At 46.8% G+C, this 20,067-nt stretch overlaps 1 protein-coding gene across 3 annotated transcripts in view; it reads right to left on the reverse strand.

Moving 5' to 3' along the window:
* NTRK3 (neurotrophic receptor tyrosine kinase 3) overlaps positions 1–20,067 on the reverse strand; it is a 203,862-nt gene that overhangs the window by 57,795 nt on the left and 126,000 nt on the right. The window contains exon 13 of one of the 3 annotated variants that reach the window (XM_059482379.1): positions 7,093–9,853. The exons of the other annotated variants lie outside the window; for them this stretch is intronic. Within the exon in view, the coding sequence (XP_059338362.1) occupies positions 9,735–9,853 (119 nt within the window). The 3' untranslated portion in view covers positions 7,093–9,734. Of the gene's footprint in view, positions 1–7,092; positions 9,854–20,067 lie in introns of those variants that run through there. 3 annotated transcript variants of the gene reach the window in all.

Raw genomic sequence — 20,067 nt, forward strand, 5'->3', positions numbered from 1 at the left:
GCCAGGCTAAGTATTAATCCTTAAACCCTGCTTGATCCCATAGCATCCCTAGGACTCTCATTCTCCTTCCAAGCCAACACATCCATGTTTTTCCTGACAGCCCCACTGTGCTCTCACATGCTCACTTGGACATAGACTTTAACTCTTCAAAAGCCAACCATCAAGCTGCACAGCAAGGAAGCAGCTGATTATGGTCCTCCTACAATTATCTACTGAAAGTAGGTGAGTAGTTCAGATTTTTAGGAGAAAAAGAGGGCTTCCCAAAGCAAAGGCAAGATTTCAAGGAGGTACTGCCAGGTCAGGTCTGAGTACAATACATTATGGAAGGCTCCTTGCTTTGCCTCACAGCCCCAGTCTTTCCTTGGCTCTGATGCTCAGTTTTATCTTTGGGCTATGAATGATTTATGGAGCCTTAAAATATATATAATCTATATCTCCTAGAACAAATAGCCTTTTTTTTCAGGGGGTTTTAAGGAAGCAGGGAGCAGCATGTGTGCTGCCTGCACTTGGGCTTGGATGTCCCTTGGGAGAGGACCCTTGTGGCTCCCTGCTTCTTCCCAAACCCAAGCAGCTGTTCTGAGCTTGCAGCTGAGCTCTGTGAGAGACCCCAGCTCAGTCTCTGGGACACAGGGATGTGCTGCTGAGGGTCTCCAGATCTGCTGTGTGGAATCACACCCAGCTCAGAGCCAGTCTATTCTCATCCATCCCAGTGCATGGACACTGCCAGTGGACTGTGGGGACTTAAATCATTTATACAGAACTGCAATAAAAAACTTACCTCCATGTCACAGCCTAATCCCCTCAAGGCTCTGCCATCCCGACCTCCAATCCTCTGCCTTGGGCTGTGGATCACATTTAATGAATGTGTTCCTGCCCTTGGAAATCCAACACCACCTTTCCAACATGGATATTTGATTGCTACTACACACACAAACACAAGCATACACTCCCCCCTGCATCACGATCAGCAGGCATCTACTTACTTCTCCAGACCAGGACACCACTTTGGACAGCTCCAAGGATCTAATGCCCAAGGCATTTCCTTTCCCACTGCAGAGATGACCATCCTCTGGTTTCTTGTTGAGGAACCTAAGCATGGAGCTGGGTGAGATCTGGTGAAAGCTCCAAGCAGTGGGGACCTGCTTTTACTCAGCAGGGAGCACAGGGAAATGAGAGGTGGAGAGGGAGGGTTGAAGTCCTCAATGGATCGTGTCCAGCAGGCTGTGGGATGGTTCTCTTCCTGTGCTGGCACACCAACAGCCCAGCTGGATAACAGAATGAGCAGCACAGTGCTGTCAACTAAGGGCACAGACAGGTCCCAAAGGGTTGAACCAGCCCTTCAAGGCATCACCCAAACAGATTCCTGTGCAGCCCTTTGATTTCAGTGGCCCTTTCAGGTCAAAGAGCCAGGTTTGATCTGAAAGGGACACAAATATTGCTAATAATCTCACATGGCTTAACCTCCTCAATATTATTCTGCTTAGCCAATACCAATTGTGAACAAACCCACAGCCAAATCCTCCTACTTACACAAGGTCTTCAACTCGTGTTGTGCTGTATCTATAGCTCATGATCACCACATTTCCTTGCTCCTTGAGTCTTAGAGGTCTTCCTTAGAAGGAACATTGTCAATCCTTACCTATTTGGGTGTACATGGCCATATCTTTTATGCTCAGGAATCTTCTTTGTTTTCTAAGGATGACTCTGTCTTTTTGGTGAGAGATATCTGCCTTTCCTTGTGACACTGCTATTGATATCATTCTGCCCTTTTTTCCTAATTTTGAGGTTCATGCCAGCACCACTGAATCCAGAGAAGGAAATTTGGCAAAACATGAGAGGCTTCACACATTACAGCCATGAAGAGAAGCTTAAGGACCTACAGAAAATTTTACCCAACTCCCAAGAGTCCACTGCAAGGTTAACAGGATTAAACCAAGCTCAGTCTAGTTGACAGGATGATACTTTCATCCAAGATACGCTGTCAGGGATTTTGTTACCTTCTTCTGAAGCCATGGCCATAAGATCTTCTGTTGGAGTTGAGTGGCAAGTGTGTCATATGGCTACAGAAAAGCCATTCTCTCCGTGCTGGCCCTGGGCAGGAGAGTTAAGGCATGCCACAGCCTTTTTCTGGCTGATTGCTAATGAAAATGAGAGACTGGCACTATCACCAAGTAGCCACCCTTGCAGTTCTGTGCTCTCAAGTTTTCTGAAGGAGTCAGCAGCTATGCCAAACACCTCCCACAGCTCTGCCATCCCTGCTGGCATTTGGGCTGCAGCCTCCTTCACCACACCTGACCTGGTGGCCAAACAGGAGAAGCCGTGGGCAGCAGCCCTGGCCCCCAGCAGCTCTTGGCTCTTGTGGCTTTCCACTCCCACACAGCGCCAGACCTGCAGCATCTCCAGCCAGAAGAGCCCCTGCTTTCTCCTGAGCAGGGACTGACAGCTTCCCACTGATGCTGTCTAATGCAGCCAGTTATCATCGATGCATTTAGAGCAGATCCATCAAAATAATTCCTGCTACAGGTCTGAATCCAGCACATTACACACAATAGCTCCGTGGAAGGAGAAAAAATGACACTTACCTGTCTTTAAGGGAGGCCCTTCTCAGTCTCCTGCAACATCTGTGGGTGGTGAGATGTGCTGGCTTTGGGGGACTGGTACCTCTGCAGGTGTTCCAGCAGTGCTGAGCATGTGACTGGAGCTTAAACACTTGAATTTCCAAACCCTCTGGGACCACCCAATAAACCAACGTGTCACAGACATCTTTTATGAAAAATCCTTTCCTTAGGACTTTTCCTCCTGAGAAGCTGAGAGGCCTCATGAACAAAATGTAAACAATGATTATCTGCTGCTGTGGAATGCAACAGGTGCATCTGTGATTAACCCATGTTAGTTGTTCCTAATTAATGGCCAATCACAGTCAGCTGGTTCGGACAGAGAGCCGAGCCACAAGCCTTTGTTATCATTCTTTTTCTATTCTTAGCCAACCTTCTGATGAAATCCTTTCTTTTATTCTTTTGGTATAGTTTTAATGTAATATATATCATAAAATAATAAATCAAGCCTTCTGAAACATGGAGTCAGATCCTCATCCCTTCCCTCATCCTCAGACCCCTGTGAACACTGTCACACCAACGTGTCCAGGAAACTCAAAGCAAACCTGCAGCCACCTTCAGAAGCCTACAGGAGGCTGGACCAGGCACTATCAAGGAAGAGGTGACCGTGCACAGCTGCTCCTCTCATCCCCACGTATTGCCTGGCCCTGATACAGCAAACCCAAAATGCTCTGTTGATCCAGAATATCTCTAAAATTGCCAGGCAACCAGGCCTCACGAGGAAACCTGAGCAGAGGTATGAGTCTTCAGCCTGGCAAGATGAGCTCACATCAATGATGTTTGAAATGTGCATTAGCATGATGTCACTGCACGTGCCTGACAGGGGCACCAGGGACTGAATCCTGGCAGGACCAGCCCTTGGATACAATAGCTTTAAAGACCTGGAGCTCCCTCTCTCTTGTATCAGGTGTTGGACTATACTCCACCACCTTACCAGCCTAGTCCATGGACTGTAAGCATCCCTCCCTCCCTGTCCCAATTATCCTAATAAACAGCCTGGACACATCTCTGACTCACTTAAGATAATGATGACCTGGCCAAAATCAGTTTATTCAGACATCCTGGCAGTTTACTGAGCCTAATGCAGCTCCAGTCTGGCTCTCCCTGACTCCTCATCAATGAGCCTGACCTCCAGCAGTGGCTGCTCTGCCACCAGTGGATGGAAACCCACACAAGGGTCAGACACAGGCTGCTCCCAGGATTCTGACTGGAGCCAGGAAAGATGCTTGCTTTGAAAACAAGCTCTTAACTGTTCCAAAGGCCCAGACAATGACAGTTTTTCTTGCCTGCTGAAAGACCTGTCAGGATGGTACTAATCCCAACATATGAAAAGAAACATGGGGTTGGGGACAACCCCAAATAACAGATGATTGAATGGTTTCTCTGCATGTTACATTTCTACCTGTCTGAAACATTCACTCACCCTATCCAAGAGCAAAACTAACACCCATCACACAACACAAATATTTGAAGCAAAATCTTGGAGAAAAAAGGCCAAATACTCTGAAATAATAAACAAATGCTTACAAAAAGTCAACTTCTCTGCAGGAATCAGGCACAGATCACAAATGAGTCACTAACAGCAGAGTAAATCACTTAACCAGCACTTAGAACAAATCCCTCCACTTTATACAGAACAACTAAAATTTATTCCTGCTGATTAGTCAGCAATTACACTCACAAGTTCAAAATAATACCAAAATTCAAATGTAGCTGTCTTGCAGTTGCTCTCTGCTTTACTGCTGGAGAAACTATCATCATCTCTTTGCGAAGGAATCCTCCTGCAGTTATTTACTGGTGTGTGGGCTGGGATTTATTCTAGCTCTCTGGCATCAGACCACATGCTGCCACCACCAAGGAGCCTGCCTGTCTTAAGGAAAGTAGTGGGGACAGCACTGGAGAAACCACAGAATATAAAGGCAAAGAAAAATGCAGCACAACAGCAGAGATACATCATTGCTTCACCAGGTAAAGCACCTTTTCCAGCTGAGAGTGGGCAGGTCTCCTACCAAACTGTGCCCACACCTTCAAAGCAGCCATTTGCACTTCCCCACACTTTGTTAAATTTTCTTCCAACTGCTCAGGCTCTGCAGGCACTGCTAAATGCATGGTTAATATGGCCTCTTTGACTCATTGCACAAACAGCACCAGAAGTGCTTCCAAACGTTAAGGAAAAAAAATTGAATCACTCAGCATTGATTTCTTGTGGACTCTCTTTGCTGCTGCTCCTCCAAACCTGTGGTTTTTAGCTTTACTACTGTGTCTAGGCCTCTTTATCCTCTGCTAATGCCAGGCTTAACCCTGAGGATCTGCAGCTTGTTCTGGGTACAAATCAGAGCAGAGCTGAATCAGCAGAAGCAGCTTCCTCTGACTCCCCACAGCTGCCAGAAATTCCCTGGACAGCAGTACATGGACACAGGGAACGGACAAAGGCCTGATGGTAGAAAGAAACACCAAACCACCACCTTCAAAACAAGCTCAAGCCTCTTGGGAGAGAAGGCATTGACTCCTCAAAAGCATATCTAAATAGACAAAAGAGCAGCAAAGAACATCAGGACTCAGTGCAATGTGGATAAGCAGCTGCAGAAACTCAATATACCCCAATAATGACCTACAGCATCCCACACACCCTGCAGCAAATCTGAGCCCAAGGTCCCACACAGTGATTCCATCCTGGAGAGTGCCAGAAACACACCATGCCCATCGTGCTCCCTCCAACCAGAAGCTGAAAGAAACACGACTCCATCTTTTTAGAGTCAAAGTACAATGAGCCAAAACTTTGTTTCTCTGCTCATTCACACACAGGCTCCACACTCTACAAGCCCTGAGGAGGCAGGGTTGTGATGTTCAGGAGGAGCTGATCATTCCTGCTAGAGATCCTCTGTCCCCATCTTACCAAGCCAGCATCCCAAGCTCCTCCAGTAAAAACTCCTTACTTGAAGATTTTGCAGCCAGAGTGGGGAGAGAGAGCAGCACAGCATTACCAGCTCATGGTCCAGCTGTCACAAAGAGGATGGAGCCTTCACATGGGCACATCAGGCAACAGAGACAGACAAGAAGAAAGAGCAAGAAGAAACAAGTGCCCAACCCCTCTGTGATGCCTGTCAGAGCCCATAGTTAAACCAGCTCCTTTTGAACTGACAGCATTAAAAGTATTGTGGGAACTCATATGTAAGAAGTCAGTTGCCCTGAAACACAAAGCAAAGTGAAACAAAGCTGACCATAGCAGCAGGCTGAGTAATTGGCTAATCAACCACTGTTTGCAATGTTTCTGGGCTGTGAAATCTCATAACAGACCCTGCAGAAATGGAGAAGAAAAGACAGAGCTTCTAAACCCCACATTTGTTTCCCACACCTCAGAAAGAAAAAGGAAACAGGGATGGAATCCAATGCAGCTCAGCTGCTCATCCCTTGTGTAAGGTTATGCTAGGAGACAGATATTTGTCTTGGGCACTGCAGACATTGCTGGAAAGGTCAAGGTCTCAGCCATCACCTAATCCTGTGAACCACAGCACCCCATCACTGCTAGAGAAACACTTATTAGAAGGGAAGGTCATGCAGAAATTCACCCACAGCATCATTTTGAGACATTCGCTTGAAAGTCATGCCAGGAAGTTATAGGAACAGAAGGATGCTGAAAAACATGTTTTTAATTTGCTCATCAAAACTCTCACCAGGTTTTCTAAGAGGGTTCCAGCACCATCCATCAATATGTGCTCAAACACACCCCCGTCCCCATGCCCACTGTCACCTGCAGGTTGGCACAGCAGCTTTTAGTTACATCAGTGACATCTCCTGTGAACAATTCTAAGAAACAACTGAGACACACCCTCGTGCCAAGTCCCACACACTGCAGGATGGTTCCTCTCTCCTCCTGGAGCATCCAACCACCTGGACATGAATTTCTAATGAGGAACCTGAGCACAGTGCTCACCCGTACCCCACTGCCTCTACAGCAACACACCCTTGAGAGATTAACATGAGGTTAATTGTTCCTGAGGAGAGCACAACAATCCAACACCCAACAGCCAATTTTGCTGGTTTCTGTCAATTTGCACAGCCAAGCAAGGAGACCCGAAGCAACAGCATATCCTGAAACAAAAGCACTGCAGCCAGAACAATCTTTTACTGTCAGGCTCCCTGAGAGATAAGGCTTCTAATAAAACTTTTTCCACTAACTATAGAAACTTGTCTTGGCAAATCCTGACACAATCTCTTGCAGTACCAGCTTGTCCCTGAGAATATGACCATTTTATGCTACAAAAACCAACAGGTTGTCAACTAAGACCATTAGCAGCTAAGCTCCCAGGCAAGAAAATATCTTTGTGCCTGATGAGAGTGACAGAAGCAAGAGCTACACCTGAGCAATGTTCCCATCACAACTGTAAATCCCACCCTCCGCACCCGCCAAAGAAGAAAACAAACCAAACTCCCCACGTGGACCATTTCATGAAGAAGTAGACTATAGGACATGTCATTCTGAACATTTATTTATTTTTTCTTCAAAGAAGAGGCCTGGTGCAGCTGTTTCGTTAGAAAATAAAGTGTTTATTAAGAAACTAGACATTGAACACCCCTATAGTCTCTGTGAAAAGGGACCGTCCCATTTCCCATTAGCACAGGATGATAGTTATGGCAAGATAAGAATGCACAAAGATGGAGGAATCTCATTGACAGAAAATGAGGTAATGATTTACAATAATTAAAAATAAAATAAAATTTAAAAAAGAAACATCCTTAGACTTGCTACTTAAAGCCACCAATCGCAAACAGCCACGACTGGCTTTCGTTTTCAGCAGTGAGGAACCAGAGACTTTAATTGGTGTTAAACAAATTGAGACATCGATCACAGTGGGGAGAACTGCTTTTAATTATGTTGTACGGTCCGGAGGATTTCTTCTAAGCAGAGATGGACCTGAGCTGCAAAATTCAACCCTTCCTCTGCTAGGGTGTTTGGATATAGGCTTCTGGTCCAGGCCCACAGATGCATCTCTACGACTGATACACAGAGTTGAGAGCAGAGTCCCCTGAACAGTGCTAGGGAGAGGAGACAGTTCAGACGGACAAGACATCCCCAGGTCAGGTGGGCAACTTCCAGGAGATGGGAAAATTCAGTTCAGACAAGCACCCAGTGATTCACACGCTCGGCGAAGCTCCTCCTCACTCTGTGAATCTGCAGAATTGAGGTGTCCATGGCACACGGCCGCAGGTCCTCTCTGGCAGTGCACCTCTGGCATTTCCAGCTCCGATGCGGGCAGGAAACGTTGTTGGGAGATTTGGTCATGGTTTCTGAAGCCATCCAACCTGAGCCAGGTCTCCTCGTGCTAACACAGATGCCCCCCTAAGGCATGTCCATTAACTTAAAGCAATCTGCCACCATCTCTCCAGTACTCTTCTATTGCACTTTACCTTTTTATGCAAACGAACCAGGAGAAGAAGCAAGAGAATGGAATATTCCCAGCGCTATCCCTATGGGACAGCTGATAATAAAACCTCCTGGCAACCTCCAGGGTGGTTCATGCAGGTCACCTGTAAAGGCAGGATGAAGCAGAACATCCATTCTGAGGCTTCTGCCCAGTTCTGGTGGAGAGGGACCGTGACTCTTTCCAGTGGCAGTGACCCTTGAGGGCTGGTGATTTAGAGACACCCCTGATGTGATAAGGTCACCTCGGGCCACCAAGAAGGCAAGCAAAGCTGAGTGGCTGGTGAGCAAGCTCCTGATCCAATATTCCTCACAAAAGGATCTGGCCACACCTGAATCTTTTGGAATATTTTTTGTCCTCTAGAGAAAATTTGCTTTGCTTATAGGTTACCACTGACATGTGTGAGCAAATCTGTACTTCCAGTACACGTGACATCCAGACAGTCCAAGGAAAGCCCTGCAAATTGCCACGAGGGCAGCTGGCTTCTCTTGAGGACAGGATGAAAGGGTTTACTTTTCCATCTGAGAGGCTTTGGATGAAGTAAGACAAAAGTGGGATAGGAGAGGGGGAGAGAATACAAATATTGGCCAGAACAGGACCGATAATCCTGTTTTTTGCCAGAGAAGAAGCAACAGAATAAATTTTTTTCCCTCTCCTTCAGTCAGCCAGCATTGAGCTGATGGTTCTGGGTATGCAACTGGGTTACAATCAATCTCTAGTGGGGTGGGCATAGAGGGGAGAGCTAAATGGGGCTGGAGAAGGCCCAGCAATGGGACCTGCGTGCGTCTGATATGCTTTTCCACTTTGCTTACTGCTCTAGTCCTGGCAAGGACACAGACCCTCCTGCGCTATGGATTCTCCATCCATGTGGGAAGTGCAGGCAACTCCTCAGATAAAGCTCATCATTTAAGCAGCAGGGAGAGACCAGAGTACGACAACGAGATAGTCAGATCCAACGAGCCGCTCTAACACACACAGACAGACAGACAAACAAGAGAAGCCTCCTAGAATATGTGCACTTCAAAGATAACCACACTCTCCTCCTGTCAGAGAAGTAAGATACTTTTTTCTCTTTTTTTTCTCTTTCCATCCTCTTTCCTTCCAACATTATTTTCTGTGCAAGAACTGGGAGCGGGGCTGCCTTTGTTCTTACCAAAAGTCTTCGTTCTGCTTTAGTTTCTTCCAGGCTCCCCGCCTCGGCTCGCTCTGGGAGACCTCCCATGGCGGTGCCACGTAAGAGGTGATGGCAGCATTCACTGGGTGTTGCGAAGACACAAGCTTACAAGGAAAACTCCAAGCAGGGAGGACATGACTAAAGATGTCAGTTTGGTTGGCTTGGTTGTTTTTTTTTTTTTGTTTTGTGTTTTATTTTAAAGCAAAAGTACAATTATTTACTGTGTTATTAGGATGACTCCTTTCAATTGGGTTTTAATTCTCTTTATTTTGCTCTCATTGCTGCTGTTGTGCCTTGCAGGAATATTTTAACGAACACAGCGACCATTGGAGGAAAAGAACAACCCTGTTATCTGGTGACAGAAAACCACAGTTTCAGTTGGCTTTAACGTGTGTACAGGCAGGGCTGTAGAGTCCTATTGGGAGGAGACCTCAATCCATACAGACCACGCTTACTGCTTCCCACCATTTTGAGGGCACAGCCTATAAACTTGACATCAGAACAGGGACTTTTAAGGAGTTTTTAAAAGCCATGACGTCCTTTGCTGAAATAAACACTGACATCCTCAACATAAATGCCTTGGTTAAGAGGTTTGGAATGTCCAGGGAGGCTTATTGGATTCAACATAATTTCTCTGAAACCTAAAGGGGGAAAAAAAACAGAAAAAAGAAAAAAGCAAAATAAAGTAAACGAAAAAACAAAAAAGAGCAAAACTAGAAAAAAAGAGAGAGATATCGACACACATGTGATTATATAAAAAAGAACCAAATGAATAACTAGCAAACGGCTGCCATTAAATCAAAGCCAAAATGTCCTCTCCAGGCAGGGCTACCTCACTTTGTCTTTCCGTAAAGAACAGGCAATCATTTCATGTGGAGCGTGCAGGCACAAGTGCTCTGAGGACAAGGGGCATGCAAGAGGTCTGGACAGACAACTGGGAACAACTCTTTTCCACAGGTTCCCATTAAGTCCAAATTCCTACCTAGTCCATCTTTTCTCTAGGCAGACAGTGAGGAATAGGGAGGCTCCTTCTTGTGCCTACTTCTCTCTCATGATTTATCTAATCTGGCACAAAATTCTTGAAGCCAAAAAGTACCATTTCAGGGCTGGGGAGACCTGACTCTCATAACCCCACAGAGCTTTCTTCATCCCAGCTGCCCCATCTACACCAAACCCTGCATGCTGGAGGCATCTTCTCCTCACAAAACCCCACCTCTCTAAAAAATCTGATTAGGATTTGCCAGAAACACTGGCCCAGATGAGAAAGAAAAATAAGGGGAGCAGATATCATAGGCAAGCTCCTTCCTTCAGTCCAACAAAATTATAGGGCAAATATACTGCTTTAAAGGGCTGTATCAAACATCTCCTCAAAATGTATCTGCCTTGGGATGCCCCAGCCAGCGAAATTCACTTTTTTGCCACAACAAAAACATGCATGGCAGGATCTTGGGGATTTCTCTCATCTCTAGCAAATTCTCATGGGTTTAAAGGGTTTTTTCCAAGAAATTAGTGGGATGTCTCATCTACATAATTGCCCTAAGATTTAGAAAATACTCCTGCAGTCACAGGATCCTGAACAAATCAGTTAAGTTAACTCAAGTCTGGCATCACTAGGGCAGCATGGAGCAGCTTGGATGCCGTTAAGAATTGATCTCAATAGGAAGAGTATTTTCAAACAGGCTAGGAAATTTTTTCACACCAAAACTACACCAGCCAGAAGACTTTTCTTTTCCTATTTCTTCTTTCTATTTTGTCTTTTATATCAGTTTATGTTTCTCCACTGCACTATCTTACTCCATCTGCACATCAAACACATTTCCTTTGATGGACCTGGGGATGCAGACAAAAGCTGTTTGTTTGGTTTGGAACTGTTTAACTTGTTTGGGGGAAACTATCTGTTATTCTCAATGGCCCTTAAGGGCTGATCCACATGGGAGAGCAAGCCAGGCTCAGCTCTGGTTCATGTGTCATAAACAAGATTCATAGGCAAATTCCAAGCAATGAAATATCATTAGTAAACGAAATGAGAGTGAAAAAGAGCCCAGCTCAACTCTCATGGTTTAAAGTGATCAGAGTCACTGGGACACAAATAAACATGGCATCCCTGAACGTCACTATTTATCGTGTTTTGTTTTTCATAATATAAATACATTTTATGGCCGCCAAAGGATAGCTGGGAAAGTCTATCCTCAACAATACCAAGTATCTCCAAGGAGAGCTCCTGTCTGCTTTATTTTCCTTGCGTTTCTCAGCTCTGCTAAATTAAGGCAATTTCACTTCTGCCAGGCCACATCCAACAGACCTAAAAACCCACTGGGGACACACAGCCCCAGCGAGGGGACATGTGAAAGATCAGCAAGGCTTAAAGCTGGGGACTCCAAGGGCTTTGCTGCCTGTGCTGTGAGCTGCAGGAACCTCCAGTGACAGCAGGGTTTTTGCAGTGGGGGTTTGCCCACCACTGGCATGCAGGGGCTGCCGAGGGACGATGAGGACGTTTCTGGAACTGAAGGGCTGAACACACATCCCCGCTGGCTTGGGAGAGCAAGGCAGCACCGGTCCTTTTGGCATCCTCTCCTTCTGATTTATTAAAAATCCCCAAAGAATCTGAAAAACAACATGCTCCTCTCCTGACTGGTTTTTCTCTCTCTTCCTCACTGCTGTTTCCCCTATTGTGCTGCTACCTTTAACCCCGTTCTCTTGTATGGAGCAGAAACCAACAAGGCTCTTGCTAGGTTTATGTTTATGTCTTCGCTGACGGATGTGAGATGGATGATGCTCACGGAGATGTCCAGGGTTAAAATGGGTGAATCTCAACAGGTTCAGAGTTTGGATGCTGCTATGACAAATGTCATCTACCATCACAGCTATTAGCTTCTGAAAAACCGGCTTGGAAGTATCTTTAAAAATGTGGGGGCTTTGCTTTACTTTTTTTTTTCTCTTTTTTTTTTAAGGAAAATAAAAGAAGAAATAGAAATATTCAACTTCCTAAAACAGTTCGGGAAAATTTAAAACCAATAACTTTTGTGGAGTTTCACATTTGTCAGTGCCAGCTGGAAAATGGGAGGAAAAATACTATCTTTGACATTGGTTGTAGATTTTTTGTAGGGAAACTCCAACACGCAAGCCTGAAAATAGTAAGGAGGTAAAAATCCCCACCCTGTAGATTGAAATCAAAAACATCTCCAAAGAGCAACAAAATTGGAAAGGGTCTGACAAACTATACTTTGTGCTCCTCCCAGTTCTAGTGATATCACTTTTTAAATTGAAACATAATACTGTCTCTACTAATAGCCATTGTATGGTAGTGGAATAAATGTATGGAGAGTGTTGGAGAACAGGGAAGGAGGAATGAGCTCAGATTTGCTGTGCAGCTCTAACAGCTTGAGATGAAGGGAGCAGATGGGACATTTCTCTAAGCAGGCTGGATGGATATGGCAATGAAAGGACAAGAAAATTGAATGCAACCAAACCATGCAATCAGTTTTTGTCCTCAACCCTGGCCATCCACTTAGTCCTCCAGAGCTGTCTCATGTTTCCCAACACCCTGGCTAATGGGTTTTGGCCACTCTGCCCCATGCCCATACAAATCCAGTCTATGGACAGTGCCCTACCAGGAACACACTTCCTCCACTGAGAGAGCAAAACTAAGGAGAAAATCAGATATTTTTCACCTTGCCTTCCCTGTGTGCCTTCTGGTAAAACTGCTGCTATTCAAATAGAGCATGTTTCTAAAGTCTTGGAGACCTGAGGCTGCTCCACATCACCTGAGAGGAGCAGCAGGGATTGTCACATGGGGAGGCGAGGGAATGACGCAGAAAATGATGCACTACTCCTCACAGCATCCCTATCTGCCACAGCAGGAGTGATGCAGACCAGTTTTGAAACCCAGGGATGGAAACTGCCTCTGAAACAGCAATATAAATTGCTGTGGGAATGGATGAGAAAAGCAACGGGATGCTATGTAACGCCTGGCAAAAATGGGTTAAACAAAAATAGCAAATTAAGGGCAACAAGCTGGCCAAACATAACTCTGCTATCCACACAGCTCACATTAGGCAAAGGAGCTTTGAGCTCTCTTCTGAATTACAGCAGAATTTATGATATAAAGGAAAAGCAGTAGGAGACTCCAACAACAGCGTACATTTTATCTGTCTCTTTGGGCAGATATGAAGCATGAATAGCATCAAAGAAAGCATGAAAACCATCAAGCCTGGCCCACATCCTGAGCAAAGGAAATAGCCATCCCTTTAGTCAAAGTCAGCACTGCTGTGTCTGTATCTGAGGGGTAAGCAACACAACAACCCAGGTTTCCTGTCATGGATGGGTTCATCTGCTGGGCTAGGAAACAAAACCCTCTTTTTTCCCTTCCTCTCACAGCATGTAACAGGGTGAGATGCAACCCAGCCTAAGGCCTCTCTTGCCACAACAAAGCAGGTCACAGAAGCTGAGTAGAAACACACTGTGAGGCTCTCCGTGATGCTCTCAGCTGCAGATAACCACATCATCTCCTCTACTGTTCAAGGCAAAGTCAAAGAGCTCAGATCTCCTCTCATTTACACCAGCCCAACAGTGTTGACCACAATGGAGAACCTCAAGCAAATTCAGTCCATAGACGAATTTCACACTGATACACAGACCTCAAGCAGATCTTCAAGTAGATTACACCTCTTCTTAGACTAGAAAGGCTCTGAGAGCTACAGAAATTCTTATAATCCTTCATTTTCGTGTAAACAGGGTCCTTATTCCCCTCCATGGCAGCTCACCTTGCATCTGTTTTCATTTTCCATGGTTAAACCTCAGGCATAAGAGTCTCCCACTTTAATCAAAGAGATTTGACGTCACAGGAAGCCTCTTGGGAATGTGCTAGATGGAGCTCTAGCTACAGCTTGTGCCATCTTCTTGTGCTTTTCCACAACCCAAAATCACATACAGAAGATCTCAGCACTGCAAGTGTTTTGGAGGGCAGGGAAAGGAGGAGATGAGCTCAGAGCAAGAGAAAAGCAGAAGCAAACAGATCCAGGAGATCCCATTTCCACATCAATTTCTCTAATGTTTGGCTAGAGCAGAGCAAGGGGTCGGAGAATTCTGCAGGCACTCAATGGCCAAACAGCTTTTCCTTGAGGAAGGGGCAGCATTCACAGCTTTCCACAGGGTGAACTCTTGAGGACTTTGTAAGATTCACTAAACCTTTGGTGGGAGGAATTCCAGTATCCGCTGCGTTTCCACCGTTGCCACCACTAACGTAGGCCATGTCCATATTAGCCAGGATCACAAGCTTGTTTTCTCTGGAACTCTTTCATGGATGGAGTAGTTCCAAGATACTAAATGATGTAGCCTCATAGCTCAGGAGGCAGAGCTCCAAGATTCCCCACCAGTCCCCCCTTAGGAAAAGCCCCAAAGTAGGAAAGCACTTAACAGGGTATAAAATAAAAAATGAGAAGGAAAAAAAAATCTATTTAAGACTAAGGGTGACAGAAAGAAAAAAAAAAAAGGCTATTTTCAGGTCTGAGATGGCCTGTGATTCAAGCCAAAGCCCTCTTGTCCAGAGGCACAGCCAGTGCTTTTTCTCCAGCCTGCACTGAGGTACAGATATTTAAAGCCACTCAGAGGCTCACTGCATGATGGAAAGCAGCCAGATCAGTTGGGCCTCATCGGTTTTGTTTTTGTTAGATTGAAGCCAGAGTATGTGAAATGACTTGTAAGAGGACCAGGGAAGGGGGGAAGGCTGGGCACCCAGCAGTCTCACCCACGGCACGCAGAGCTTGGTCTCTGCCTCATTTAAGGGGCAGGGGGTCACAGAGGAGGTCCCTGAGCAAGGAGAATGGCTCCTTTGTGCCCTGAAATACCCACGGCCATGCAAAGACACGTGGCAAAACTCTCAGGGGTTACAGGTCAGCCATGAGAACACGCCGCAGGAAAGTGTTTGCAAAGTTGGAGGTAGCTGGCATTGTGGGCATTGTCCAGCTGTTCCCCTGCCTCTGCCTCCCCTTGTGCTCACACTGGCACATCCAGGAGCCTTCTCCTCTACTATTCTCACTGATGGGAGGGAAAAACCTGTCTCCCTGCCTCCACAGGTCCCCACTTCTCACCACCGTTCACTCTCGCTGCCTCTGCACTCCACAAAGCCCAAGGGACCTGGCACGAAAGATCCCGTCCCAGCAAGTAATACATCATTTTCATCACTTTGGTGTTCAAATATATTCTTATGTCAATTTTTAATTTTTTTTTCAAGTCAGCCCTCAGAGTGCTGCCAATTTAAGCACAGTGCACAGTGCTACAACACCTTCTTATTTCTACTTTGCCTGACAGGTATCTGTGTCCTTGTGACACTGCCTCTGTTCCCCAGCTGCTTCAGATAGCAATAGTTACCCTAAGCATTTTACAGAGTTATTGAAACCACTGACTAATGTGCCCAGAAATGAATATCCACTGGGAAAGAATCTGGTTTGGGCTCGTGTTCCTTAATTGCTGATTAATTCCAATTATGGTACAGCTGATCCACCAGTACCACAGATCACCACATCAAAGAGCCAACCAGTAAAGGAAGCCCCTGAGTTAGAACAGCAACAGCTCTGTTTCAAAAGTTCCTTTTAGCTGGGAAGTGCTTCATAAACATTAATTTGTTATGCCTCACTCACTCCCTGGGGAGGAAGGAGCTGTTATATTTAATACACAGGCGGCAAAACGGTGTCACAAAGCAGGACCACGTTTTCTCCAAGGTCTCCAAAGGAACCAGTGACAGTCCTGAACATCCAACAGGGAACAGCCTCAGCTCCAAAGCTCCATCCTCTGCAGGAGCTCTGGGCTCTAGAAGGGACAGAAGTGCCTGGTAAAGCCAGAGGGCTGGGATATCACAGCAGGCATCAAGAAGAGACACAGATGGTGGGCAGGATTGCACACAATTCTGCAGCCTGCAGCTGGGACCTCCCCAGCCCAGGCAATGCCAGGGATGCTCTCCTGCTCTTCAGAGGATGGGAGGAGCCGATCAAGGCCCAGAATAAATCCTCGCTTGTTGAAATCTCTTTACTCTGCCATCTGCTCCAGCAACACCTTATGTCATCCAGAAAGGCCAGAGCTGCCCTCCAGGAAGCCCAGGAGCTGTACAAGCCCGAGAGTCTGAAGTGTCAGGAAGAACATCCTGTGGGAAAACACGATTTTGTGGAGTTTACAAACCGAGGATGGAAACTGAGGAGAGCAGGAGAACTCAGCAGGCAAGGAGGCACCGAGCACTACAGAGAAGCTGTAAATGGGAACAGGAAGAGCTGAGGGCTAAAACACAGCGAGAGCAGCGGGGAGTTTCGATGAACAAGATTTTGTTGATTTTTTTTTGGCTGTTTGGATGCTGTGTTGTCCAGAATTATTGTTCTTCATCTGTGTCTCTCCAGTGCTCCCACTCTGCTGATTTCTTTGGAAACAAAGCTGCCACCGCAGGTCTTCAGCTCTTGATAATTGCCCCAGTAGATGGTTCTCAAAATAAGTTGTCTTCTGCACCAAAATATGTCAAAGGGTGTTATTACACTTCCCGAGGGAGAGCTCCCAGCTCCAGATTTTGTTTTGAGACCATGTCTTGGTGTCTTGGTATCTTTCAGTATTTCACAAGCTCTAAAACACACACCCCAGGGCACAGGGAAGGCTGTGCTCTCCCAGGGGAAGACAGAAAAACATGGGTTTATGCTGATACTATGGAGCTCCTGTGGGACTATTTGGATAGTGCCAACCAAACGAGTGTCAGGTATTTGTGGCTGCCTTCGTTCTGCGGCAGGGGCTCTGCTCCCACCAAACACACGTGAAACATGGTAGGTTTTTGCAAGAGAATGTATGAAATGCCTGGAAAGCTCCTTTCACACATTAAAACACGATGAGGTGAGTGAGGAGCCCTGTGGGGGGCTGCTGCTGTGCAAGGAAACCCTCACTCCACCCCAGAGCAGAGGGTGAGCTTTGCAGAGCGGGGAAGGTCTGGCATGGCACAGCAGGGCAGCAATTCAAGATCTAAGCCCAAAATGTGTGTCTGCTGTTGATTAGGGGTCATCATTCAAAGGAGGGAGGAAGGATCATGAATCCTTTCTGACAAGCTTTTCCCAGCTAGTGGTCTAGCTGTGAATTTTTGCTCAAGCAATCTGCTCCAAGCTTAACAAACTACACATCTGCCAGACCCTTCTCTGCCCCAGTTTCATTCTGGGTCTGCAAATAAGTCTCCCTCTCTCCCTTCTTCCTCTCACATCAACTCACCTAAATGCACAAGGCATTTAAAGCACTTGAGCCCAACTTTATTTCACACCACGTCACTCTGTGCAAGCCTTTGTGTGTCTGCCCCACTTGAGCCATTGGCATGTGCTGATCAAACATCAGCAGAGATGGGGCAGTGAAGGGGCTGAGCTCACAGGCCTCCACATGGGGAGGCTCTGCAACATGGAAACTCCTGGGAACACAGCTATCCAAAACCGATTTTCCCTCCACTAGAGGCTTTTATGCTTGAGAAAGAGGAAAATAGCTTTACTTAAAAAATAAGGAAAATAAGTCTTTCCTCTTCTGCATCATCTCTCAACAAAAATCCTACTTTCCACCACAGCTAGGACATCTCCGCCTCTATTTTAGCTGCTCCTTGAAGCAAGAACTCCCCACACCATGACTAAAACACACAAGAACATACGCTTCTAACAGCACCTCCACATTCGCACGAGCAACTAAATGTGGGAGATCACAGCCCAGAATACAACCTCACTCCCAAAACCAACCTGTGTGTGCAAGAGTGCCCAAGTGTGTGTGAGTGTGCGTGAGTGTGCCTGGGTGTGCATGAGTGCGTGCGAGTGTGCCCAGGTGTGTCTGAGTGTGCATAAGTGTGACTAAGTGTGTTGGAGCGTGCGCGAGTGTATCCGAGTGTGTGCAAGTGTGTCAGAGTGTGCATGAGTGTGCCCGAGTGCGCGTGAGTGCGCATGAGTGTGCCTGAGTGTGTGAGTGTGCCCGAGTGTGTGCAAGTGCGCATGAGTGTGCCTGAGTGTGTGTGTGCCCAAGTGCGCGTGAGTGCGCATGAGTGTGCCTGAGTGTGTGAGTGTGCCCGAGTGTGTGCAAGTGTGCATGAGTGTGCCTGAGTGTGCCCGAGTGTGTCTGAGTGTGCGTGAGTGTGCCCGAGTGTGCGTGAGTGCGCCTGAGTGTGCATATGTCTGAGCGTGCGCGAGTGTGCCCGTACAGAGGACCCCAAGCTGCGTGATGCCAAAAGCACCACCAGAACGCAGGGAGAGCATGCACAGCCCCTGCTGCGTGCGGCACACGTGGGCTGGCCGGGGGGAAGCGTGAGAGGGAAGCAGAGAGGGATGGATGCCACAGCTCGGAGCACGTGGCACGGAGCAGAGGAGTGCAGGAGAGGGGCCCAGAGCTGGAGCTCACGCGTGTGGGGCTGAGAGCACAACGCTGCTGAACATTTACTCTCACATTACGGATTTAATGGCTTTTAACAGGAGACTTTGTAAGCGATCAGGAATTGGAACAAAAGGAGCTGGGGGAATAATTATCCTAACCAGGGGAGCTAAAGAACATGGCAAAATCTGTGCTGAGCAATCATGCTAATTAAAGGCACCCAGAAGAATCAGGATAGAAACGCCAAATGGTTTTCACTCTGCTGCCCTAATCCACTAACAGCCTCAGCACTTTGACTCCCACCAGCTGTGGGAAGGACGGCTCTGGGTGAGCTGTTTTGCAGCAGTAAATGACAGAGATAAACAAGTGACACGGGGGTGGGGGGTTGGTCCCCTCTGCAGTGGAGCCTGAAGCGATGCTTGGCCCGCCAAACCGAACAGTGGCTGCTTTGCACCGGCAGCCTGGGAGAGGACCAAATGCTCTCACAGCCACCAGCTGAGCAGGAAAGATCCCAAGAAAGCAGAACAGCTGCTGGCAGCTACCAGCATGAGGCTGAACATAGCCCACAGCCACCAGGCTGGTCCTTTTGGGCTGCTCAGCCCTGCTGTGTGCTGCCACCGCAGGGAGCTGTGCTCCCAGTGCTCAGCACCCTGCTCTGGCCTGGGATGTGCTCCCAGTGCCACACCAGAGATATGGCAGCATTGGGTATGCTGCTCCCCTGTTTGCATAGCTTCAAGCATCACAGGGCTGCTCAGAATTGGCTTTCAAAGGTAAGGACATCTATGCAGGAGGCACCATCCTGATCTTCTAATGGTTAAAATTCCAACTGGGGTTCTTGCCATGCTAGCATCAGAAAGGCAACAGCTAACACTGCAGCATGGGCACATTTTCACCCAGAAATGTAGAGCCTTGACAAGTGTCCATGTTGTAGAGGAACAAAATGAACACTAATGCTTCAGCAGACTAGATGCTTTACAGACCCAAATAAAAATTCCCATGCATTCAGCTAAAAAACCCATTTTCATTCATTGAAAAACCCAATCAGACTCCTCAAGGAGCTGCTGAGCAGCCTTGGTCTGGTGGGGATTTCAGGGGAATATCTTCTTCAGATATACCAGAAGTCAAACAGGACATCACATGCCAAGGTAGATGGGCGCAGAAACACAATTAGCAGAACAAAACAGAGTGGTGAAATCACCCACTGAGTACAGAGAAGTCTCTCTCTGCCCTTCCCAACCTCCAAGAGAAGGTTTTCCTCAGGTAACTGCTTGGGTGAGATGTGAGTCTCTCCTCCCCAGCAGTGCAGACCTGGGTTTTGTTGCAGTCACCTGCATTGGTGCAGAATGAGAGCTGTGCTGGGGAGGAGGTGGGGAGGCAGAAAAACCAAAGCCAACAATTGCCATCAAGTAACAGCTTTCCATTTAAAAAAGTTAGGGTTTTTTGTTAATCAACAGGTCCATTAACATGGAGCAAATATCTCTGTAATGGACACCCACAGGAT

This window comes from Ammospiza nelsoni, chromosome 14, assembly GCF_027579445.1.
Source record: "Ammospiza nelsoni isolate bAmmNel1 chromosome 14, bAmmNel1.pri, whole genome shotgun sequence".
Classification (NCBI taxonomy): Eukaryota; Metazoa; Chordata; class Aves; order Passeriformes; family Passerellidae; genus Ammospiza; species Ammospiza nelsoni.